At 38.2% G+C, this 25,831-nt stretch overlaps 2 protein-coding genes across 2 annotated transcripts; one reads left to right on the forward strand and one right to left on the reverse strand.

Annotated features, from left to right (window-relative positions):
- The first annotated feature begins 8,111 nt into the window (after positions 1–8,111).
- Positions 8,112–9,309, forward strand: LOC110195117 (olfactory receptor 51H1-like). Its single transcript, XM_020967758.2, has one exon. The coding sequence runs from the start codon at positions 8,353–8,355 to the stop codon at positions 9,307–9,309; it is 957 nt and encodes a 318-aa protein (XP_020823417.1). The 5' UTR covers positions 8,112–8,352.
- A 7,904-nt stretch (positions 9,310–17,213) lies between these two features.
- LOC110195116 (olfactory receptor 51H1-like) lies at positions 17,214–18,164 on the reverse strand. The gene has a single exon (XM_020967757.2). It carries the CDS (start codon positions 18,162–18,164, stop codon positions 17,214–17,216), a length of 951 nt encoding a protein of 316 aa, XP_020823416.1.
- Positions 18,165–25,831: the final 7,667 nt, after the last annotated feature.

A 25,831-nucleotide genomic window follows, 5' to 3' on the forward strand; every position in this document is an offset into this window, starting at 1 on the left:
TCCTGGCCTATTCTCTGTTCTGTGAGGGACCAGAAACATTTTTCCCATCCCAGAACTGTGACAAGGGATTCCGTTCCTTATAGGGTTCCTCCTTGCCCTGGAACTGCAACCTGGACTCATGTACGAGAAATGCAACGTAGTCCTACACCCAGTGCGTCGAAGGATCCCTGTAATCTCCTTATAACCAGTCATCTAACACTTTTACCATCTGTGCATCGAACCTCCAGAATTCACCTCTGTAGATTTAGTCACCCCTAAGACCTGCTGCTAGCTTGCTGGCCTCAGCCAGTATTGGTCTGCGTTTCACTCTCACCCCAGTGAATCAGATCTTTCCTGATGACTTTGTGAATTGTCTTGGGCTGGAAAATTGTTTCACCTCATCCTTTTGTTGGTTCTGCTACTCCACAATTTGTTTTGAGGAGTTATTTTAAGGTTGTTTGGTGAGGACTTTGGGACAGGTCCAGTGAGTGAGTGCCTGCCTTTACTCCACCATGTTGGCTCTCACCAAGCTATGGAGTCAGAGGATATTGTTTTAAACCCCAACTGTGAGATCTTGGAGAATTCACTTAATGGCTATGATCTCAGTTTCTTCATCTGTAGCAAGAGAGGATTGCGGTAAATCAGCTCTATGCTTTTAGGTTCTAAATCTGTGAGTCAATAACCCTGTAAGTACTCAATATTTAAAAAGCACTGTAACACAAGGCAGGTACTGGAACAGGAACATAATACAATATAATATACAGTTCCCTACTCTCATGAAACTTAATCTAAGAAGGGGATATAACATATGCAAATAACGAAAGACTAAATAATATCTAATATGTATATCAGAGAGGCGCAAATGAAGATGGATTCTAAAATAGAAAGATTGATTCTAAAAAAGAAAGATTGATTCTGACTGTTATGGATCAGGAAAGGTTTTAAGGAAGGAACTGAGGTTCTTAGAATCATAGATTTGGACCTCAAAACAACTTCAGAAGTGTCTAGTCCAACCCCCTAATTTTGTAGGTGAGAAAAGTGAGGCATAGACATATTATTTATCTGATGTCTTAAAGGTAGTAATTGGAAAAGCCAAGATTTAAACTAATTTCTTTTGACTCTAAACCAGCACTCTTTACTCTGCACCACAAACCTACACTACTAAAAATTACTCTGTTTTCTTGGTGTGTACATTTTACTCCTTGAAAGAACTTAAACAAGTCACTTCACTTGACTTCTTTAACTTAGACATGACCTAGTTTAACTTTTGCTTTTAATTTTATTGAGAAGAAACTGAAGTCTAGAGAGAGGGAAAAGGACTTGCCCATGGTGAGTCAGTAAATATTCATTCATTCATTCATTCATTTGTTCATTTATTTGTTAGCAGCTCTTTTATTGGGAAAGAGTAAAATGATTCTGCTCTGGGTTCTGGGGGAGAGATATAGTCCAGTCAGCCCAGCCTAGCATGGCTATCCAATAGTGGCTTCCTCTGCCTTTGGGCAGTATCAGCTGGCCACTTCCATATCAGATGTCTCAGTGGATACATCTGTGGACACTGCCAACCACCTAGAGATCACATAAGATCTCATGCCTGCCACCAGTTCTGCTTCTTCCTGACTGTAGGGTTCTACTGTCAGTTGCTTCAGCCTTTTTTGTGATCTTTGGACTTCAAATGCTTCTTAAGGCTGGCAGTATCAATGAAGTATCTCATGCAGGCCAGGGAGTGGTGGGGGCTGCCTCCAGGCAGGTCGGGGTTCAGCTCGGTGTCAGGTTGGGGCCGGCACTATCAGTGAATCTCGTCCAGGTCTGGCCTCCGCCACTTGGTCTTCAGCTGGCTGGCCAGGGAGTGTGTTAGATGTGTGCTGATTGCGCTAGGAGCGGGGGATGGCCTCTGCTGGGGGCTAAGGCTAGACGTATATTTATTAAGCACCTACTATGAATTCAGGGACTATGCTAAAGGCTGGGAATACAAAGAAATGTAAAAAAGACTGTCCCTAATTTCACATAGCTAACAGTCTAGTAGGAAAGATAGCATGCTAGCAAATATGTACAAATAAGTTATCCATAGGATCAATTTGAAATGATCATCAGAGAGGAACATTTTCCTGACAAACTTCCTTTTATCTTCATAAAACAATACAAATCTCAGTGCTTCCATTTCTTCAGTGCCTAATTTCATAAATCAAGGTCTGTAACTTGTGCAAACCCATTTTTAAACAATTGTAAGGGATGAGAAAAAGTACGGCTTGTCAGCACTAAATACTAAAACCATAAACATTTCTTGTTCAATTTATATTTAAATATTGAGTTCTTAACCTGTGGTCCATAAATCTCCAATGGGTCCATAGATAAATGTCAGTGGGTCTATGACCTTGGATGAGAAAATAAAAATTATATTTTTATTCTCACTAATATCTAACTGAAATTCAGTATGTTCCTCAATTATTTAGAAGATACTCTGAAAAGAGGTCCATAGCCTTCACCAGACTGTCAACAGGGTCTGTGATGCACAAAAAGTTAAAAAGCATTAATTTATAATCAAGAATCACTAAAAGGTATATTTGAAAATCAAAATGAAATTTTATTTGTAATATACACAGGTATATGTATACAAATATACATGTATGTGTGTACACACATATGTGTATATATAAGCACCTAAATTTGTATGCATCTGTGTGTATGTGTATATATGTGTATATGTGTGTATACATATATACATATATCAAGTGAGAAATCTATATATGTAGACTTTACCTATAGGGATTAAGAGAGGAGTAGACTAGGTGAAAGAAAATCTCTTTTCAAGTAGAAGACAATCTTTATTAGAGACTCCAAACTAAACAGGACTCCACTGTTAAAATAATAGAGTCTTTGCCTAGCAAAGGATTCCAAAGGTATGAAGGGAGGGAAGCAAGAAAGGAATAAGATTTATAAGGCATCTAATATGTACCAGGCACTGAGTTAAATGCTTTACAAATACTAACTCATTTGATCTTCCCAACACCTCTGTGAGGTAGATGCTACTATTATCCCCATTTTACAAATAAGGAAACTGATGCAGACAGAGATCAAGTGACTTGCCCAGGGTCACAAGTTCCTAAGTGTCTAAGTCTGAAATGTTTTTAAATTTTTCAATCTTTCAATTCAAAATGTTTTCCTTTCCTCCACCCCTCCCCCACTCATGGAGAAAGCAAGAAATATAATGCCCATTACACATATGAAGTTATGCTAAACATTTATCAATATTAGTCATGTTGTGGAGTAGAGGGGAAGAAAGTAACATAAAGTGAAAAAAAATAAGCTTCCATCTGCACGCAGAGTTCCTTCTTTCTCTCACTGCAGGTAGGAAGCATTTTTTTCATCATGAGTCATTAGGAATTGTCTAAGGCTGGATTTGAACTCGGGCTTTCCTGACTCCAGCACCCTATCTGCTGGGTCCAGCACCCTATCTCCAGGTGCAGCACCTATCTACTATACCAATTCCCTACGAGAACTTGAGGTTACTTTCTAGGAAACTGTGGTTGGAGCTGAAAGCAACTCCAGAGGCATCTAATCTAGCATTTGACTGGAATTACATATTCCAAGAGTTTCACCTGTCTTCCTAGCCTTCCCTTGGCTGGCTCCCCAAGGTTGAAGGAAATCATTTGGGACAGCCCTAGAAGCCCCAGGCCTCTTTAGGGCCTGGAAGGATAAAAGAATTGCCTGGGGAGGGCCTAGATTGATAAGAAAATAAAAGCTCCAGTCTTACAGCTGTTTCTGCCAGAGTGGGCCTCCCCAGAGGGCCAGGGTTTTTTCCAGCTATACCCTCCAAGCTGGAGTCCAATTCCAATTTGGGAAACCAGGTGAGTCACAGGGCATAGTTGGGGCCAAGGCTGGCTTAAAAGGCAGTGCAATTTCAACACTGACATTAGTTGTGTATGTGATCAAATTCTCCTTTTTCTCCCTCTGCCAAGAAATGTAATGCCATGGTTTCCTTCCATCCCATCATCTAAATTTCTTCTCCAGAAAGACAATCTTCTCTTCTAGAGATTTATCAAGCCTTGACTGGACACCAGGCACACACTCTCTTCTCTCCTGCCATATTCGAAGTAGCTACCACCTCACCCCCAGCAAGAAGAATGGCAAGCCTGGGAATTAATGTGAGTCTTCACCTTTCATGGAAGAATTAAATACATTTAGGTATATTTATGAGAAGAATACTCTGCTCTGCTGGAGTCTCAGGCTCTGTGTTCACTCTGTTTCATATCATAAAGTATGCCATCTTAGGTCCTTCTCTGCCATCATACATTCTACCCCTTTTTCAGGGCAAAGCTAAATCAACAAAAGTTTCTCGGATATCACTTAATCACACACTGTCACTGTGTCACTAAGCCAGAGGGAAAGTTGCAATTTAGACCTTGCGTGAATGTAGAATGACATCTCTTAAAGGAATTTCAGATGGTAAAAGTTGAATGGCAGACATTCCTGATATTCCTGAAATCATGTTATAAGTGACTATCTTATAACACCAAAGGGTGGGATGCACACACACTGTTTGATGATGGACAAGTCACTTCACTTGTACCTCATTTTTCACCTCTAAAATGAAAGGCTAAGATGAGATGACCTATAAGTTCTCCTCCAGTTCTAAGATTCTAACCTATATCTATGACCATTTCACGGGTTCATCCTGCTCTGCTTTGTTGGTGCCAAACTCTTTACTTGAAGTTCCCCATACATGATATTACATCTCCTACCTCTATAGCTTTGCCCAATCTGTTGCCCAGACCTAGAATAATATCCTACATAATTTCAGCTTTTTGAAATCCCCAGCACTCTTTAAGGTTTAGCTCAAGTGCCATCTCCTACTAGAATCTCTTCCTGATTCAAAGCTATTAATCCTTGGCTTCAAAAAGTAAATATATTTTATATTTGGTTTGTGTTTACTCATCTGTGTACATGATGCTCTGTTACCCTGCCCCAAAAGATATTATTTTGATTGAAATTGAACATTGCAAGAGTAATGGGCACAAAGTCTTGACACCTGGGAGACTTTCAATAAATATTTGCTGAATTAAAGTGAATTGAAGGGAAATGAAGAGAAGGAAATGGAATTGTGCCCTGCTGCCCTTGATCCTACATTTTTTTCTCACGCAAGGAGATGGAGACTCCTTCTCCAGGAATATGAAGTTTTCACTGCTAACCTTGCCAAGTAAGCAGCTTCATTTCCTATTCCTGCTATTAATGGAATGTAAGTGGGCCTTTTAGTTTGAAGGAGACTGTGGGGAGGGATGGGAGAAATCCAGGGAAACAGATCTAGGTTTTAATTCCAGCTCTCCTAAGCCCACTAATACACTGTGCGTATTTAAACAAGTCCCTTGGCTTCTCTGAGGTTCAGGAAAAAAAATTAAGAATCCCTGCCCAGCTTCTCATGGAGTTTTTTATAAGGCTCTAATGAAGTAATGGGTGTTCAAATTCTTCTTTAAAAAAGAGGCACTACTCAAATAAAAAGGGTTATTATTATTATATGTAAATTATATGCAGATAGGTATTCCTAGATTTCTAGGGTACAATTTGATGTTTTGTCTTGGGAATACAAGGAAACCCCCCCCCCATTTTGTCAAGTATAGCTGTTTTATAAGGGATGACAAGAGTTCCTTTGAACTTTATCTCCTGCCTCATTTCTTTCTCTCTTGCCTGATCCCTGCTGTTGCTACCTTCCATTTGAAATTACTTCCTACTTACAATGTACATATTTTCTGTACAAAGTAGCAAAGGTTGTTAGGGGTCCTAGTGCTTGGCAAAAGTCTTCCATGTGAACCATGCCTCTATCAGGCTGTGGTGGTGGAGAAGGAGGCTGTATAAGCAGTGTAGACAGAAGGTACAGAGCACATATTTCTGAAGATAGACCTATACTCTATCTGAGGATTTACTTTTTTCATCCCTTGTACTTCCTTTCTTTCTTCTTCTTCTTCTTCCTTTCCCTTTCTCCGTTCCACATTTCCTTTTCTCTCCTTCCTTTTCTTCCCTTTCCTTCTTTTCCCATTTCTTTCTCTTCTCTTCCTCTGCTTTACACCCTGCTTTGCTCATATAGAAATTTTGTTTTCTTTCCAGAAAAAAAGTAATTAAAAGAAATAGTTTATTATTCTTAGCTCTTAAAGTAACTGGAGGATGTCAGTAAACCCTTACTAGGAAGGGAAGAATAACCACATAGTGACAGTAAATGAAAAGGAACCTTGGCTGAGTGGAATAGTTGAGAGACTTGGGCAGGACCAGAACATCTTATTGAAAACAGGAGAATCACTCAAGAGAGACCTAGCCAGTCCGAAAAGTAGAACCAGCTGACCATTTAGATACTTTTAAAGGTCCCTAATTTCCTCAGAGTAGACACTCCCTTTACTAACACCAGTAGCATCCATTTCATATTTTTTTTTATGAGATTCTCATCTAGATCGACCCATAGTAAAAGTAAACTGAAAACCAGACAGCCAAAGAGCCAGGAGATGCTTTTCAGTAGCCTCTAAAGCCAAGAAGTAAATGTTGCTTAAATCCTTTGTAGGATAGCTCAGGTGTTGGGATTATAGTTGAGGGATGTGGGGATGGGGTTTATTTAGATGAAAAGCTGAGCTTAAGAATGTCAGACAGAATGACGTACCAAACAGATTCTTTTCTTTACTGAAGAAAAGAGGGATATTTCTGTTTCCCAAGTCTCCCTCAAATCCATCAAATCAGAGGTGTCAATTCTTGTTTTCATCAAAGCCTAGGCTGTTCTAACCCTTAAATGGACAAACTAAATGCAGAGTAATGACCACATCACAGCCACACAAGTGTTCTAAAAAGGGTTTAAGGGAAATGTTGTCAGTAGTCATTCTGTCGCTACAAAAGGCCAGGGCTTGCTAAGGAGACCCAGATGCATTAAATAGGTAACTATAAACCAAGGAGTTTCATTCAAATGATGAGGCTTTTAGAGGGTAAAAGAGTGAGATCAACAGTCTCTGATGCCCCTTCTCCATATAATCAGTACATTATTCCTCCAGAGACCTTGGGCTGAGCACAGTATCTTATCATTTCTAAGCCTTACTACAGCTACCAAAGGAAAAAAAAACTTTTGAACAGGAACATTAAGTACTTTTCAATGGTCACATAGATAATTAACTTCAGAGATGTATTTTGAACTGAACTCCCATTACTCCAGAGTCAGTTCTCTTTTCACTGTGCAATACTGAGTATAATCTTTAAGGGGGAAATATAGATATTTAATGAAATAAAGAACTTTCAAGCATTCCTGATGAAAAAAGCAGAACTGAATAGAAAATTTCACTTTTAAATACAAGACTCAAGAGAAGCTTTTATAAAAAAGGCAAACAGGAAACAGAAATCGTAAAGGAGTCGATAAGGTTAAACTGTTTACACTACAATGGGAAGCTGATACTTATAATTTCTGAGAAATTTATCATTACTAGGGCAATTAAAAGGAGTTGATGAAAGCCAGGCAAAATGTTGGCCACTGGATGAAAGTAAAAAAAAAAGACTTTCCATAAGGAGCTTATCGACTATTACACTAAAGAGCTTGTGCACAGTCATGCACCCCCACCTACTCATACCCACACAATCACACTCATACACTCCAAACATACCCCTACAAGGACTTGAACATGATGCATGTGAATGTGTGTGTGTATATATATATATATATATATATATATATATATATATATATATATATATATATACACGCACACACATACATCTGTCTATCCATATATATGTGTGTATATATATATGTATATATATGTGTGTGTGTGTGTGTGTGTGTGTGTGTGTGTGTGTGTGTGTGTATGTGTATAAAACAATTAAAAAGTAATATAGGGAGGAAGCTGTAGTAGATGGTGGGGATCAGTAAAGGCTTCATACTATGAAATCTGATCTATTTGATTTACTCTCAGGGAAACCCACTCTCTTCCTTTCTCTCCCCTTCTCTCTCTTCTCCATTTCCCCCCAACTCCACCCCCACCTCAAAGGTGAATGGATCCTATGTTCTATGTCTATAAGTACTTAGCAAAATCTGCTGGGTTTGCATACTTTCTGATGAGCATGATTGACATTGACCATGACCTGAGCTCCCCAAACCTCCACTCAGTGGACCGGTATTCAAAACTCATACCCACCCTGACTGCTACCAGTTGTTTAAGGTAAAGATGCCCTTCCCTGAGCCAGCTGGATCTGGTCCCTGGAGATCAATATTCTTGGTGATGGATCACAGTGTCTGGAACAATAGTGACACCTTAACACATGCCCAGATGTGGCCTACCCACACCTTTGTTTCTGCACCATTTTTCAGGAGTTTGCTGCTGAGTATGTTCCAAGAGCTTCCTCTTTACTGGCCTGCCCATGTCAGCCAACAATCGTTCCTTCTTCCAGCACCTCCATTTTGTCCTGACAGGAATCCCTGGATTAGAGAAAGAATATTATTGGATGGCATTCCCACTGGGTTTCATCTATGTTATTGCTGTCTTGGGCAATGGCATCATCATCTCTACCATCAAATCTGAATCATCCCTGCACATTCCCATGTACTACTTTCTGTGCATGTTGGCACTGGCAGACCTGGGTTTGGCCCTCTGCACTTTGCCTTCCATGCTAGGAATCTTCTGGTTTGATTATAAAGTCATTGCCTTTGATGCTTGCCTGGTTCAGATGTATTTCATTCATACTCTCTCAGCCATTGAGTCTGGTGTGCTGGTGGCCATGGCCTTTGACCGAGTTGTAGCCATACGGAACCCACTCAGATATGGCACCATCCTTACTGGTGGTGTAGTCTGCAGAATAGGGGCAGCTATCCTCACACGGGCTATCTGTGTGGTGTTTCCTGTGCCCTTTCTCATTAAGCGGCTCCCCTTCTACCGTTCCAATGTCCTATCCCATTCCTTTTGTCTCCACCAGGATGTCATGCGTCTTGCCTGTGCCAACACTCGTGTCAATAGCCTTTATGGACTTATTGCTGTCATTTTCACTAAAGGCTCAGATTCACTCTCTATCCTCCTTTCCTATGCATTTATCCTGCACACAGTATTGTCCATTGCATCTGGAGAGGGTCAGCTAAAAGCACTCAACACTTGTGTTTCCCATATCTGTGCTGTGCTCATCTTCTATGTGCCACTTATTGGTGTTTCTGTTATTCATCGCTTTGGTAAGCATCTATCCCCTCTGACTCATGCCCTCATGGCCAATGCCTACCTCCTTGTTCCCCCCGTACTAAACCCCATAGTCTATACTGTGAAGACCAAGGAGATTCGAAGGAAGATTATCCAGATGTTTACCCGGACAAAGATCACTGTGCAGGTTTAGGATCATCCATGTTAAGGATAAGGGAGGACAGATATCCACTCCTATAAATAACAATTATGACTATTAGCACTGTCAAGAATAAAGTTTTTTATTATTTTTCTAACATATCTTATTGTATGTTTTCTACAAGGAATGGAGACAATCAATAATCAACCAAGAAGTATTTACTAATTTCTCTCTCTGTAAAAGGCTCTATGCTAGTTAGGGCATACAACAAAAAATAAAACATTCCTTGCCCTAAATAAGCTTACATTCTGGGGGGGGGGAGGTGACATATACACATCAAATTCTACACAGAATAAATGCAAAATACGTGTTAGAGTTAAGCTAAAGGTATTAGCTGGGTTGAGAAAAGTCGGTGTGAATTGGCACCTGAATTGATCTTTGAAGGAAACAAGAAATTATGAGAATTACGTGAGGAAAGAGTTCAGTACACATATTGTGTTTGTGTATGTGTTTGTGTTTGTGTGTGTGTGTGTGTGTGTGTGTGTGTGTGAGACAGAGAGAGAGAGAGAGTGAGAGAGAGAGAGAGAGAGAGAGACAAGAGAGACAGAGACTGAGAGACAGAGAGATTATTCACATCCCAAACATATGTGCTTGGTGGAAGAGGGCATGAAGAGAATGAATTTATGTTTTCTTTTCACATAGGAGGAAAAAGCAGCAGGAACTCAAGATCCTTACTGTTTCGGCCTATGACCAAGTTTTCACAATGGTGCTCATTAATTCTGAACAGGGCACCTTCTCTACTTATTTCAGATTACCCATTCCATAAGAACAAAAGCACAAATGAATGCTGATGCATATTAAAGTCAACTTTAAAAACAAAATATATATTATATATACACATGTATACGTATATTACATACATACATACATACATATATACATGTATGTGTGTGTGTATATATAATTTATTACTGGTATGTAGTGAATTTCTACTATGCCCTGAATTAATTTGAATAACATAAAAGACCATTAAGGATCTCCTCAATCATAGAATTTGAGAGATGGAAAGGATCTCAGAGAACATGTAGTTCCACCTGCCTTCCCCTTAACAGCCTTGTTAAGAAGAAAAGGTACAAACATTAGAGACAAGTCCCAGGCAGTATAAAGTGATTTCTATGGTTTCAGTATAGAGTGTTTCTATGAGTACTACTGTATAGTAAAAGTGCTTTAGAACTTCAAGGTATGAAAGTAGTTATTAAGATCACACTTCATGTTAGAATCCATTCTAGGTGCTGAAGATGCAAAGACAAAAATGAAAAGTTGTCTCAAACAGTTTACATTCCTAGTGTGGGGGATATAACCTAAATACACAAGAAAATATGAAATCCATGCAGGCTGGATAAGATAAGGAAGGTTTCATGAGTAGCATGTTTGGGTCCTTTATACCTAGTCCTCACCTTATCCTCAGATTCTTCAATTCTTTATCCTTGAATCCCTCTCCCCTTGGCCAGTTGCTATTCCCACCCTGCTAACCTTCAATAGTGCATAGCTACAGTCATCCTCTTACTTTGCTCTTACTCCGTAATTTTAGAACAGTTATGATGCTGACAGTTCACATCAAAAGCCCTTAAACACGTCAGCCCATATCTCCATTGCTGCCTACGATTTCAACTTCACTTTTCCAGGAGTATGCTGGAGCCACCTCAAATTAACTCTCAAAAGCCAATTTTTAAATTTTTAGTGTCAGCAATTACACTTTGGAAATTAGGAAGCCATAAAAAACACAACTTGATACATTGTTTTATTTATTGTCTAAACTTAAGAAAATGATGGATAAAATTTAATAATGATTAAACTTAAAAGTGTACAGAGATTTATCAGAAAGAAAGTTGTTAAACATTTTCCAGCTCACCGCTGCTTATCTTTTTAGGGCATAAGAATCATACCAAATCCCTTACATACTCCCTAAAACCTAAAAACCTAATTTATCCTGAACTTTTGCCTCCCTTTTTTCCACAATACTATAATCTTTGCAACAAATGAGGCTTTGAAATTCAAAGTTATCTTTGCTTCTTCTCTCTTTCTTAGCCCCATACTCAGTTAGTTAAAAATTCCAGGCCAATCAAAGGATCACCTAGCCTGTACTTGAACATCACCAATGATTGGGAATTCACTATCTGTTAAAGCAAGCTGTTCCACTTTGGGGCAACTATAATACTTACTAAGTTTTACTTTATGTGGAAATCACAATCTTCCTGTTACTTTCACACTTTCATACTTTGCTTCTAGTTCTGCCTTGTAGTGGGAGGTAGAACAAGATCTATCCAGTCTTCACTTTTATACTTAGTCAAATATCCTAGATGAAGAAACTTCTTTACCAATGCATATTTGCATCTTCTCGGCACAATATAGCCCCAGAATGCTCCCCAGAGCACTGAGAGGCAGAACTGAAACCCACCTCTTTCTAATTTTCGGACCAGCTCTCTACTCAGTGTTTTTGGACAATGGTTAGAGTATTGGGGCCTAGAGTCAGGAACATCTGAATACAAATTCAACCTTAGACATCAGCTGTGTTCTCCTGGGTAAGTAACTTAAACCTCTTTTTGCTTCCATTTCTTCAATGGTAAAATGGAGATAATAAGAGAATCTACATTGCAGAGTTGCTGTGCACATCAAATGAGATAATATTGCTAAGTGCTGAGAATAGTGGCTGGCACATAGTAGGAACTATATAAATGTTTATTCCTGCTCCCATTAAACCAAGAAGTTTTCTTAATATATGGCTTTTCATTCATCCATTCATTCATTCACCTATTCAGCAGGCTATGATTCTATTAATTTATTTTGGCTTCCATGTACTTCTTGAATTGTGGATGAAGAATTCACTTTTAAAAAGTTAATTTAAACATCAAAAGATGTAGCAAATATTTAAATCTTATAGGATGTAATTAGTACTGTCATTCCCAAACAAATCCTCAATAGATTTATGCTATTTGAAAAGCTGTTTTCTTATAGACAAAACTTAATGCCATTAAATATGTATTTTATAGCTGCCTATGATTGAGTAAGAACTAAGGTTAGCGATGACATGTCTGTAGTGATGGAGTTCACTGTCTGTCAAAAGACTATATCACATTGGGTGGGACCAAGATGTCAGAGTGAAAGCAGTGACTTGCTTGAGCTCTCCCCCAAACCCCTCCAAATACCTATAAAAATGGCTTTAAACAAATTCTAAAGCAGCACACCCCACAAAAAGACAGAGTGAAATAAATTTCCAGCCCAAGACAACCTGGATGGTTGATCAGAAAAATATATTGTGCCGGCTTGGTAGAGGAGCACAGTTCAGCATGGGCGCCCAGGCTGCAGTGAACCTGGAGCAGGCCTCAGAGGACTGAATCAAGGGCAGCTGTGGTGGATTCCAGACCTCTCAACCCAAAAATGCCAAACACAACTTAGAAGGTCCATGGAAGAAGTCTGTTTCTGTGGTGAGAGAGAAGATGGATCTCAGCCCCAGTTCCCTGAGGTGGTAGCTGCCCCCTGAGCTTCTGGCGCATAGACTGAGGGGGAATTGAGTGGCTGATCAGAGGGGGATTGCATGGATCTCTCTGCTAGTGCAGGATTCTGTTGCTTTGCCCGTGCCTGGATCTGGGTCACAGTTCTAAAGGGTGGTCCTGGGGTAAGGAGTGCTGGCGTAGTGGAGCTTGTAGTGGCTGTAAAGAGAAAATCCTCCTCACAGTTCCAAGACAGAAAAGAGTGCTTGTGGTCACTCATAGAGCAGAGCATAGGCCAGGAAAGGAGTAAACACTTTGCCCTTCATCATATCACCTTGGAAGAACTGAAAATTTACAGGCCCCTAGAAGTATATCTGAAAACAGCTATATAAACCCTGAAGCTTTGGACAGTACATTCTCCACATTGGAAGCAGACCTCTACCATAATAGAGTTTAACTCAAGCAATTGGCTGGGATAATGAGCAAACCTTGCAAGAAGTGTCAGACCATAAAATCTTTTTTTGGTAACGAAGATCAAAGCATACAACCAGAAGAAGACACAACAAAGTCAAAGCTCATATGTCCAAAGCCTCCAAGAAAAATATGAATCAGTCCCAGGTCTTGGAAGAGCTCAAAAAGGATTTTGAGAAGCAAGAAAGAGAAGTAGAGGAAAAACTGGGAAGAGAAATGAGAGTGATGCAAGAAAATCATGAAAAACAAGTCAACAGCTTCTTCTTAAAGGAGACCCAAAAAATACTGAAGAAGATAACACCTTAAAAAATAGCCTAATCCAAATGGCAAAAGAGGTCCAAAAAGCCAATGAGAAGAAGAATGCCCTAAAAAGCAAAATTAGCCCAATGGAAAAGGAAGTCCAAAAGCTTACTGAAGAAAATACTTCCTTAAAAATGAGAGTATACCAATTGGAAGCTAGTGACTTTATGAGAAATCAAGACACTGTAAAACAAATCCAAGAGAATGAAAAATTAGAAAACAATGTGAAATATCTCATTGGAAAAACAACTGACTTGGAAAATAGATCCAGGAGAAAGAATTTAAAAATTATTGGACTATCAGAAAGCCATGATCAAAAAAAAAAAGAGTCTAGACATCATCTTTCAAGAAATTATCAAGGAAAACTGCCCTGATATTTTAGAATGAGGGCAAAATAGAAATTGAAAGAATCCACCTATCTCCTCCTGAAAAAGATCCCCAAAGGAAAACTCCTAGGAATATTGTGGCCAAATTCCAGAGTTCCCAGGTCAAGGAGAAAATATTACAAGCAGCCAGAAAGAAACAATTCAAGTATTGTGGAAACACAATCAGGATAACACAAGATTTAGCAGCTTCTACATTAAGGAACCAGAGGGCATGGAATATAATATTCCAGAGGGCAAAGGAGATAGGATTACAACCAAGACACTACCCAGCAAAACTGAGTATAATCCTGCAGGGGAAAAAAATGGTAATTCAGTGAAATAGAGGACTTTCAAGCATTCCTGATGAAAAGATCAGAGCTGAATAGAAAATTTGACTTTCAAATACAAGATTCAAGTGGAACATAAAGAGGATGTGCCAGCTCAGCCAATCACCACCACCTTCTTGGAGAGGAACTTGCCTTCTGTGCCAGGACTTCTGAGACTGATTGGATTATCCACAGTCTTGACTTCAGCAGCTGCTCTTTTCTTAGGCTATAAAAGGGGACTTCTTCTGAAAAACTGAAAGGCCCCTTTTTAGGGGAATCTAAAGCACTTAGGCACCCTGTTACAGAAAGTGGATTATTGGGTTGTTATTGTTTTGGGTTTTGGGTTTTCTTTTCTAATTACAATACCTGACTGCCTCTGCTATCAAGTCTTCTACCTAGCTTTCCAAGCCTCCCTTCAAATCTATCTCATCAGTTTCCTTGCTTGCTACTCTCAGACTTTACTCTAGTCAAAAAAATTCACTCACTGTGCACTGATTCTCACTCCCTACCTCTGTGACCATTTTGATTTTCTTGACGTCTATCTCCTTCCTTCTCCCACCTTCTCTCACAGCCCCAGAGAGTGGGAAAGAACATTAGACTTCATCCAATCAAGCTCTTTGTTATGCAGATGAAGAAACTGAGGCCCAAAGAGGGGGAGGAACCTGCTTACAAGGTCACAAAGCCACTTACTTAGTGGTACAGTCATGAGTCTCTCCTGATTCCTACATTCAGTCCTTATTCCCTTTGACTCTGACTCAAAACCTTGTGCAAGGAAGTACTCTGCAAATAACCCCAGCTCACTAGCACATTCTTTCCTATGTTCCCTCCATATTGTGTATTGTGTTAATTCATATGACTTATGTGTTATTCTCTGTATGTACCTACATTTATGTACCCTCCCACCTGAGAGCAGGTTTGTTGCTTTCCATTCTTTCATGTTATGAAATGCTTATGTGCAGTAATCAATGCTAATTAACCATTCAATAAATATTGCTCACTGAAAAAGAAGACTATAACACAAACACAGAACAAAGTAATCACGTAAAACAGTTTCAAGCAAAATGCTATGTGAGTGAGGTCTACAGAGTAAAAAAAATATGCCTTTGATATGGAGAAATTAAAAAAAAAGTTTTCATATCATAGGTGGTATTTAACCTGGGTCTTAAAGAATGAGTAGGATATCACCCTGTAAAAATGGATCAAGACATTCTTGTAAGGGGGACTGACAGGAACAAAAACACAGAGATGGGAAAGCATGGAACATGATTGGGATGAAGAATAATCAGGTGGTAGTTTACTAGTTCTTATAGAAGATGATTTCTGATCCTTCATCTTGACTGAGCCTAGTAAATGAACGAAAGCTGGCTTTTACCACCACACCCAGCCCTTCAAAAGAAGCAAATGACCAGAGGTGAAGAGAAAAAGGATCACTTCACCAACAATTACAAAACCAGATTTCTCCAATGCCCACCTATTCTTCTATTTCCCCTTAGATCATAGAAGTTTTAATCTCATTAATGCCTAAGAATAACATACTTTTATCCTTCTCAGCACACGTTTTTTTTTTAACTCTTTACTGATTTCACTTCTCCTCTTCTAAAAAGAGGTCAAAGGACCCAACCATAGAGTATATCGATCAACAATGACAGGGAATACTTCTTGACCTCATGTCTAATGTAATTTAGAACGATGAGTTCACAAACGAGATCATTGGTTCATGAGACTCAGAGCTGGAAGGCTTTTGAAGATCATTTAGTGAAATGTTTTTGTTTTACACACAAGGGAACTTAGGGTTCAAGCAACTTTCCCAAGGTTGTAAGGTGTAAGGTACAAGAATCAAAGCCGAGATTCAAACTCAGGTCTTTTGACTGCAAATTGGGTAAGCGTTCCACTGCATCAGTAATAATTCTAAAAAGTCATAGAGTTGATTAATTTAACAAATAATGTAGAAGGCACTCATGATGTTCATCTCCAAAGTAGCGTACACACATGTGAACATGTACACTGCATGCATGTACACAGTTCTGTAATTCACACATAAACAAATATATTACATACCACATACATGTATATATGAACATAGATATAGATTCATGTATGCATCAACATACATGTGTGTATACATGTGTGTGCTTGTGTGTGCATGTGTGTGTGTATGTGCATGTGTCAGTGCCTTCGATAGAAAAATTAGTTCCTTTGGACATTGAAATATGGTTTTGATAAGTATGCTGGATATGGAGTCAACATATTTTAATGTAAACTCTAACTTTTCCATTCACTAGAAATATGAGTTGCTTCACTTGTCACTTTCTCAATTTGCTCATTTCTAATACTAGAATAATAATCCTTATTCTGTCTACTTCACAGGATCATTGGGATTCTTCAAGCACAGACTGGATTATTCCTTTCAGGGATATTCTTTATAGAGTTTATTCTTTGAGCAGTAGTTGATCTAGATAACTAGCTAATAATCCTTTCAATTGTAGCAATCTACAAATCTATGGAAATCACATGGCAGCATGTATGTGGAAGACCTTTATAATTGCAGAATGATATGTAAATCCTATGATATCAGGATGACATATAATGCATCCTAAATTCTGATGGCAATCTATGTGCCCATTTTTTTTAAGTGATGAAAACAATCCAGTGGTTTCACTATTATTTATTAGAAATATCTAGGGATAAGTAGGTGGCACAGACAATAGAGTAGTTGGCCTAGAGTCAAAAAACATGAACTGAAATCTGATCTCAGACCTTTACTAGCTGTGTGACCCTGGGCAAGTCACTTAGACTCTGTTTTCTTTTCCTCAGCTGTAAAATGTATATAACAGCACCCACTTTTAAAGGATGCTATGAGGATCATATGATACAATATTTACAAAGCACTTAGTACAGTGCCTAAAACATAGTAGGTGTGATATAAATGCCTATTGCCTTCCTCATCCACCTTGTACACTCGATTTGGTCACAGTCACTTATCATCCTCCCAGCCCAATCATCCACTAAGCCCTGCCCTGTCTCCTAAAGAATATTTGGACTATCCTCTTACGGATCTGCTTAGTTTTTATACTGTAGATGATGGGGTTAAGTACAGGTGGGAGTAGCAGATACACATTGGCCATCAGTGTGTGCACAATGGGTGACAGGTGCTTTCCAAAGCGGTGGATCATGGTGGCACCAATGAAGGGTATGTACAAAAGCAACAAAGCACAGATGTGAGAAAGGCAGGTATTGAAGGCCTTGAGGCGCTCAGCCCATGAGGCAATGCCCAGTACAGTCTTCAAGATGAGGATGTAAGAGAATAGAATAATAAGGACATCCAAACCCAAAGTAAAGATAACAACAATAAGGCCATACAAGCTATTGACACGTGTGCTGGCACATGCAAGTCGCATGATATCCTGGTGGAGGCAGTAAGAATGAGAGAGGACATTAGAGTGACAGAAAGGCAGTCGCTTGATAAAAAAGGGCACAGGGAAGACCACACAGATGGCACGGGCAAGGACCGCTACTCCAATCTTGCCAATGACCCCAGAGGTGAGGATGGAAGCATAACGCAGTGGATCTCGAATGGCTACAAAGCGATCAAAGGCCATGGACACCAACACTCCAGATTCCGTGATTCCAAACACATGTATAAAGAACATCTGAGTGATACAGTCATCAAATGGAATTTCAGGAGCATTGAACCAGAAAATGCTGAGCATAGTGGGCAAGGTGGACACACAGAGACCCACATCAGTCAGTGCCAAGATGGAGAGGAAATAGTACATGGGTTCATGGAGGCTGCTATCCATTTTGATAATGGATAAGATGGTCCCATTGCCAAGAAGAGTGAGAGTGTAGAGGAGTCCCAATGGGAATGCCATCCAGGAGTTCTTCTCTGGCATTCCCGGTATACCCGTCAGCAAAAAGCTGTGATGATTTGTATGAGAGGCATTAAAGTTAAGCATGGTATCACCAGTAATGGGGTTAATCTGCTTAGGAGGTAGCTCTTTAAGTGAAAGAATGTTCTCTTGCGGGCTAGGTAGAAAGGTACAGTTAAGTCAGGGCAGAAGGGGACACAAAAAAGTTTTTTACCCTGACTTTACCCCTTACCTGTTTGGGTTTCTCAAATGCAGTAACTCCCTTTACTGTTTTTGGTTTGTCTGAAAAACTGGGGATACATACAGTAAACCAGTATTCTTAAGAGTTAATGTTTATTAGAATTTGTTATTTGGTAAAAGTTGTTGGGAAAACTAGAAAGCAATATGGTAGAAGCTGTGTATAGAGCAATATCTTACACTATTTACCAAGATGAGGTCAAAATGGATACATGACCTAGATATAAAGAGAGATTTTTACAAGAAAATTAGAAAATGAAACTTATTACTTGTCAGACTTATGGATTTGTAAATAATTCATGAATAAACAAAAAAAAATAGAGAGGAAAGTTAGGTGGAAAATGGATAATTTTGATTATGTTAAATTTTAAAAGTTCATGTGCAAATCAAGCAAATGGAACCAAGATCAGAAGGAAAGAAAATAGGGGCAAAATTTCATAGATATATTCTCAGATAAAGGTCTCATATCTAAAATATATAAAGAACTTTGTCAAATCTGTGAGAGTGCAAGTAATTTCCCAAATGACAAATGGGTAAAGGATATGAACAGGTAGTTTTCCAATGAAGAAATCAAAACAATTTTTAGCCATATGAAAAATACTCAATCTTTTTTGGATTACAGAAATGAAAATTAAAACAACTTGAGATATCATTTTACACTTATCAGATTGGATAAAATAATAATAGGGGAAATTAAGAAATATTTAAGGGGTTACAGAAAAATTGGGACACTAATTCATTGTTGGTACAATTGTAAACCGATCTAACTATTTTGGAGAGCAATCTGAAAAATTGTTAAACTACCCATGCCCTTTGATCCAGCAATAACACTGCTTACTCTGTTTTCAAAGATGGTTATGGACAAAGGAAAAGAACCTCTATATTCTAAAATGTTTATAGCAGTTCTCTTTGTGGTGGCAAAGAACCTGAAATTTCAGGGATGCCCATTAATCACTGAATCACTGAGCAAGTTGTGGTATGTGATTGTGATGGAACACTATTGTGCTATAAAAAATAATAAGCTCAATGATTTTAGAAAAAAAAACATAGGAAGACTTACAGAAAATAATGATGAAAAGAGTAGAACCAAGAGAGCATTGTATACAGTAATAGCAATATTGTTTTAAGAACAACTTTGAGCTAATAATTTATTTTGACTCTTACAAATACCCTAAGTAACCATAATGGACACATGAAGAAAGATGCTATCTGCATACAGAGAAATAATTGACAAATAGAAGTATGTATAGAATAATTATATATACATATAAGAATGTATTTATATAGTATACATCTGTATGCTCACACACACACACACACTTATTTGTGTCTAATGGTGGCCATCTCTAGGGCAAGGGGAGAGGAGGGAAGAAAAGAAGAAAATAAAAAGAAATTCACATGATAATTTTGTTGTATATTTAAAAGAACTAGCAAGTTATGTGTAGTAGATTTGCAGTTTCATGTGCAATCATCTTCTTCTACTCTGTTATGGAAATGCTTGTTTTATTCCATAATTTAAAATACAATAAAAGAAAGGGGAAAAATATTGAGTTGTATGTAGAATTCAGACACAAGCACTTAAAGACTGTAATCTATAGGATACTGACTCCTAATGCTCATTTCTGCAGTATAAATGCTGTCAGAGAGGTGGCAAAAGCATCAGAAGAAATTCCCAGTAATTTAGAAGTGTCATACTGGGGTAGTATTTCCTCATATCATCATTCCCTTTAAATGCACTCTCTACAAACATACTCATACTTTCCCTACACTCACATGAAAATTTTCTAAGCATATAAGAACATAATAGCAGAGAAACATATTCTATACATATATTTACATATTTTAGTTTATGCAAATAAATCAAATATACACTAACTTCCAGACATTTGCATGTGAACATAAATACAGTTGTCCATCTTTAAATGTCATTACTCGTGTAGAAACTGGTCTGCTTTCATACGAGTAGATCATACTACAACTAGCTTTGTGGAAATGGAAAGAACTACTCAGAGCTATCAAGAACAATGATAAATACTGACTCTGAAAACCTTGATACCATGATATTAGCCTCCTTTCAGTGGCCTCACCTTTCACATCAATAAAATGGGGTTAGTATTACTTACATTACTCCAGGATACTGCTAACCCCTGTCTTCATTTTATGACCAGGAACTGTGATATATTTTCTGCCATTTATCTTAAATTATGTTGATCACCAATCTAAGAATGGAGGAAAAGACCTTCCTGGGTTATCTAGAGGAGAGAATCTATTCAATATTTAAGTGTGGAATAGGCAAAACTTACCTGGATGAAGTACCTCTATTACCAGACTGACCCTAGTCATCTACCACCTTTGCTTTGAACATAAGACAGGGTGAGGTACTGGACATCTGACCTTTGGACATCCCCTATCTCTTCTACAATGACTTCAAAATAATACTATCTTTGTTCCAAGTAATCAGGGGCAAGAAAACAATATACATAATAATCACAACAATGTAAATAACGACCGTAAAAGTTGAAACTCTCTCTTGCAAAATTTAAAAAATAAGCCTGGAGCTAAAGAAAAGATGAGAATTTTCACTTCACTCATTTCCTTTGCAGACATATGAGGTTCCAAAAATTGCATATATTTTCAAATTTGTTGCATATATAGATCCATTTTATTGATTAACATTTCTCTTTTCTTTAAAATATTCTTTGATATATGGTGTAACATTCTGGGATGAAAATGCATGAAAATAATTAGTTAAGTTAAAAACAAAACTTATCAATAAAATTTATTTTATTAGAAAAATAATTATCTTCAATTCTTTGAAGGGCTTGGTAATCTAATGCTATATGGATCTCTTTAGAAAATGTTGTCATAGCCAAAATTCCTTTCCGTGAAAATCACTCACAACTCCCTTAAAACCATTCATGTCATCACCATCCTTCTAGTGTTTATGTCCCACTTTTCTTTACCCTTCTATTGTGTGCCCTTTAGAATATCTGCTGTATCATTAACAAGCTTCCTGTCATATGCCCTCCTCATACCAATTGTTTTTTACATGTTTTATATTCATTTATATTTATACATACTACTCTATTTCCCCACCATCTTAGAACTAAGCTTCTTGAGGGAAGGGACTCTTTCATATTTTCTTTGTATCCATAGCACCTGGTACAGTGCCTGGTGCTTAGTAGGTGCTTCATAAATTCTTTTAAAATTGAATTACCTTACCCACAGGATTGCTGCGAGAAAAATACCTCATAAACTGTCAATTGCCATTGAAACATACACCACTGTTAATTTAAGACAATATCTGGGTGCTCTGTTCCTACTAAAGACATTGCTTTAATACAGAGTTGAATATAATCACGGCTTTTCATCCATGAGTTTTTGTTCTCACTGAAGAGATGAGACATAGATATGAGGCATTGTGGTGTGGAAGCATGTATTCAAAGTACAAAGTCCTATAAGAAGACTAGATCACTTTTGGTAGTGGCAATCAAAGAAAACTACATGGAGGGGGTGGCATTTGAACTGACCCTTGATGGAGCGATAAGATTTCACCTGGTTGAGATCAGAGGGGAACCCAGGCACTAAGATCGGGATAAGAAAGGGCACACTTATGTGGCTATGTCATTCATTTAAACATAGACACATATAAAATTTCTTCTATACAAGTCCAGAGATATCCAGATAAATACAGTCTATACACAAATGATTGAATCAATACATGAAGGAAAATAAAAACTTTTTTTTTTGGCAATTGGGATTAAGTGACTTGCCCAGGGTCACACAGCTAGTAAGTGTGAAGTGTTTTGGTCTGAGATCAGATTTGAACTCAGGTCCTCCTGACTTCAGGGCCAGTACTGTATCCACTGCACCACCTACCTGCCCCAAGTCAAAACATTTTAAAGCATTAGTTACTATACGTCAATCTTTGGACTAACTGGAAGAAATGTACAAACTTTCATACCCACAGATCAACAACTATGTCTATAAGGACACTCTCGGACTCATCTACAAATTCATGTACAAAAGCATAGGTTGTTCAGTCCATTTTCAGTTGTGTCTGACTCTTCCTGACATCATTTGGGGTTTTCTAGGAAAAGATACTGGAGTGATTTGCCATTTTATTCTGCAGCTCATTTTACAGATGAAGAACTGAGGCACGCAGGGTTAAGTGACTTGCCCAGGATCAAATAACTAGTAAGTGTCTGAGACCAGATTTGAAGTCAGGGAGATAAGTATTCCTGACTCCAGGCCCAGCGCTCTATCTATTGTGACCCATAGCTGCCCTCTGATTCTGTCTATGAATGTAGAAATCTAGGCATGCCTAGGTAGATACTAATCCAGGAGCTAATGGACTTCATACAAATTCAGTTATGCGCAGTGATCAATCCCTCCTAAAGGAGACACATAGATAGAGATAGTTAGAGGCATACATACATACAAAAATGAATGAATAAGTGAGCCTGCAGATGGTGCATCTGGGTATGGTTGTGCTTCATGGTAGGACAGATCCACAAGCAGAGAGCCTTGAAATTAGTCTTGGAAGGAAGTACCTACCCCCATAAAACAACTCCTTGGAAAAAGTCTAGTTCAACTTATGCAAGTTGTGTTTCTGGCCTGAATCATCAGCTTAGCAGGATAGATTGATGGAAAGAGATCTAGACAAAGAAAAAGAAGATATGACTTTTATTCCTGTCTCTGACCTAGGGTAGCTACATGACCTTGGATAAGTCATTGAACTTCTCTCTGACACTTTTCTGTAAAATAAGGATGATACTTCAGTCACTTCCCTAACCAGAATGCCATAGAAATGATGGTCTGTCAACCTTAGAATCCTAAAGAAGTGAGATATTCCACTCTAATCTCTAGATTTTATCCATTACCCTGTTCTCAGTGAAGTCTTGGAATGCTGAATCTGGCTGTCCCAGGGATGTGTCTCAACATTCTATCTACCTGTTTTCCACTCTTTAGAGTTTCTCTCTGTCTGTCTGTCTGTCTCTCTTTCTCTCTCTCTGTCTTTCTCTACACACACACACACACACACACACACACACACACAGACTCATGCACACACACAATCTATGGACATTTTTTTGGCAAATCACAGGAGGAAGAAATCTTATGTAGGAAAAGAAATGGTTGGGGGTGAATGGAAGAAAGAAGAGGTGAGAGCCAGGTTGGAGAAAAAGAAATGTTTCATTAACTTCTCCTTATATGTTCCTCTCAAAGTTTCAATTCCTTGCCTTCTTTAGTTCAGTTTAGTTCAGTTTAATCGACTTGTGTATGTGTCATAGTTATTAACCCTGAACTGGCTAGAGCTAAGCTCATCGGCCTTTGAGCAGGTTAATAAAATGGACCCTTGAGGCCACTTTTGTTCTAGAACTAATGGGATTTAAAAAAAACACTGGTTATTAGGAGTCATTAGCCCATTATATGCAATTTGTTGTAATCACTATTTGACTGCTAGTCACAGAGTGAATGGTCAACATTTCATTTTTAAAAGTGGTTTGAATTGAGTTTGTTGACCTGAATAAGATCACGGTCTTATACTTTTATGTATTTTTGCCAATTCTTAAGGCACTGAAAGGAAGAGAATTGCAAAAACCATCTGTGTGTCAGTTTGATTGTTCATTACCTTGTCGTTAACTGATGTCCAAAGAAGAATATTCTTCCCACTATGCCTAATTAATGTCAAGTCTAATTCTCACTGGATTATTGTGGGCTGAAATATCTGGAAAAACAAGAGCATGTTCTATATAGTCATTTTTTTCAGAAGCTCAGATCTTTGTTCGCAGAAAGGCTGTCCATTTTTACCCCATTCTAAGCTTTTCTTGTTCTTGATTTCTAATTCCTTCTCTCTCTTTGTTCATTCCCTGTTGCTTGTACTATTTGTATGTATGCTTGTAGTTGAAAATGAAAATCAAATCATCATGATGTATGTTTTTATCAACTTCAATTCCCTACTCCTGGAGCTCTTCACCTTCCTGATCCTTCCTCCACTGAATTTCTTTCACACTCCTGGGTGCTTCTTCATCATCCCCTTTCCCTATCCCAGGTTTCACATTCACCAGTCTGTATGTGCTCTTTTTCTGTTATTCTTACCTGCCTTTCTTTTTCTGCTATGAATCCCACCTCTTCCTTTATCAAGGCAATGATTCTGAGCCCTTATATTGTCATTCTAAATCACACAGGCCACCCTGAGTCTCTAGGCGGCCTTGATGATTCCCTAGATACCAATCAAACAAAATGGGCTTTTATGTACAGAAATTTGTCCTTCTGGTGTATGTGGGAGGGGTGGAGGTGGGTAGAAAGACTCTTATATGTGCTGAATCATTAATAGAATCTAATGATTTAAAATAGTTTCCTAGTCTTTACCCATTTTTGATAAAAGAATCTACTCCCACCATTTATCTTATGTTTTCTCATTAAACAAATATATATATATATATATATATATATATATATATACCAGCTGGAAAATACCCTTTCCCCTGATGTGTGCATATTGCACAGGTTTATGTTACCTCTATACATTTCTTCTATATCTATTAATTATGCTTTATGTTGTATCTGCATATATCCCAACTTAATGAAATTTGACAAATATTCATTAAGTACTTACTAAAAGTAGCTAGTTGACACATTGGATAGAGTGCTGGAAGCTGAGTAAGGAAGATCTGAAGTCTAATCTGCACCCAGACATTTTGTATTTAGGTAACCCTGTGCAAGTCACTTAACCTCTGCTTGCCTCAGTTTTCTCATCTGTAAAATGGGGACAATAATAGCACCTATCTCCCAGGGCTATTTTGTAGGTCAAATAAGATAATATATGTAAAGTGCTTTGCAAATCTTAAAGTGCTATTGTTGTTCAGTTGTTCAGTCTCGTGACTTTGATTTTATTTTTTCTTTCCAGAAAATAGTAATTCAAAGGAACAGTCTATTATTCTTAGCTCTTAAATTGACCCTAAGGAAACCTGGAGACTCTCAATAAGAATCTTTACTAGAAAGGGAAGAAGAACTGCATAGTGACAGTAAAAGAAAGCATGTACTTGAAAAGGAACTCTAGCTTAGTAGCACAGGTTAGTTTGTGTAGGACCCAAACATCTTGTTGGAAACAGGAAAATCGCCCAAGAGATAGCTAGCTAGTCCGTAACATAGAATAGATATTTTGAAAGGTCCCTAATTCCCTTAGAAAAGGCACTCCCTCACTAACACTGGCGACATCTATTTCATATTTTCTGTGGAATTCTCATCCAGGTCTACCTATACTAAAATTAACTAGAAACCAGACAGCCAAAGATCCAATGAATTCCTTGCAGCCAAGAAGGAAGTGGTGCTTAAATTTCATTGCAGAATGGCTCAGGTGTTGGAATTAGATTTGAGGGATGTAGGGAGGGAGTTATTCAATTGAAAGGAAGAGCTTAATAATGTCAGACAGTATGACATTCCAGACACATTCTTTCTTTACTAATCGAAACAAAGATATTTCTGTTTCCTAAGTTTCCCTCGAAACCATC

Source organism: Phascolarctos cinereus, unplaced genomic scaffold, assembly GCF_003287225.1.
Source record: "Phascolarctos cinereus isolate Bilbo 61053 unplaced genomic scaffold, phaCin_HiC Scaffold_726;HRSCAF=1367, whole genome shotgun sequence".
In the NCBI taxonomy this organism is placed as follows: domain Eukaryota; kingdom Metazoa; phylum Chordata; class Mammalia; order Diprotodontia; family Phascolarctidae; genus Phascolarctos; species Phascolarctos cinereus.

Bases quoted from the DNA above. Each gene is read 5' to 3' on its own strand.
- LOC110195117 (XM_020967758.2), top strand. From the start codon at position 8,353: ATGTCAGCCAACAATCGTTCCTTCTTCCAGCACCTCCATTTTGTCCTG.
- LOC110195116 (XM_020967757.2), bottom strand. From the start codon at position 18,164: ATGCTTAACTTTAATGCCTCTCATACAAATCATCACAGCTTTTTGCTG.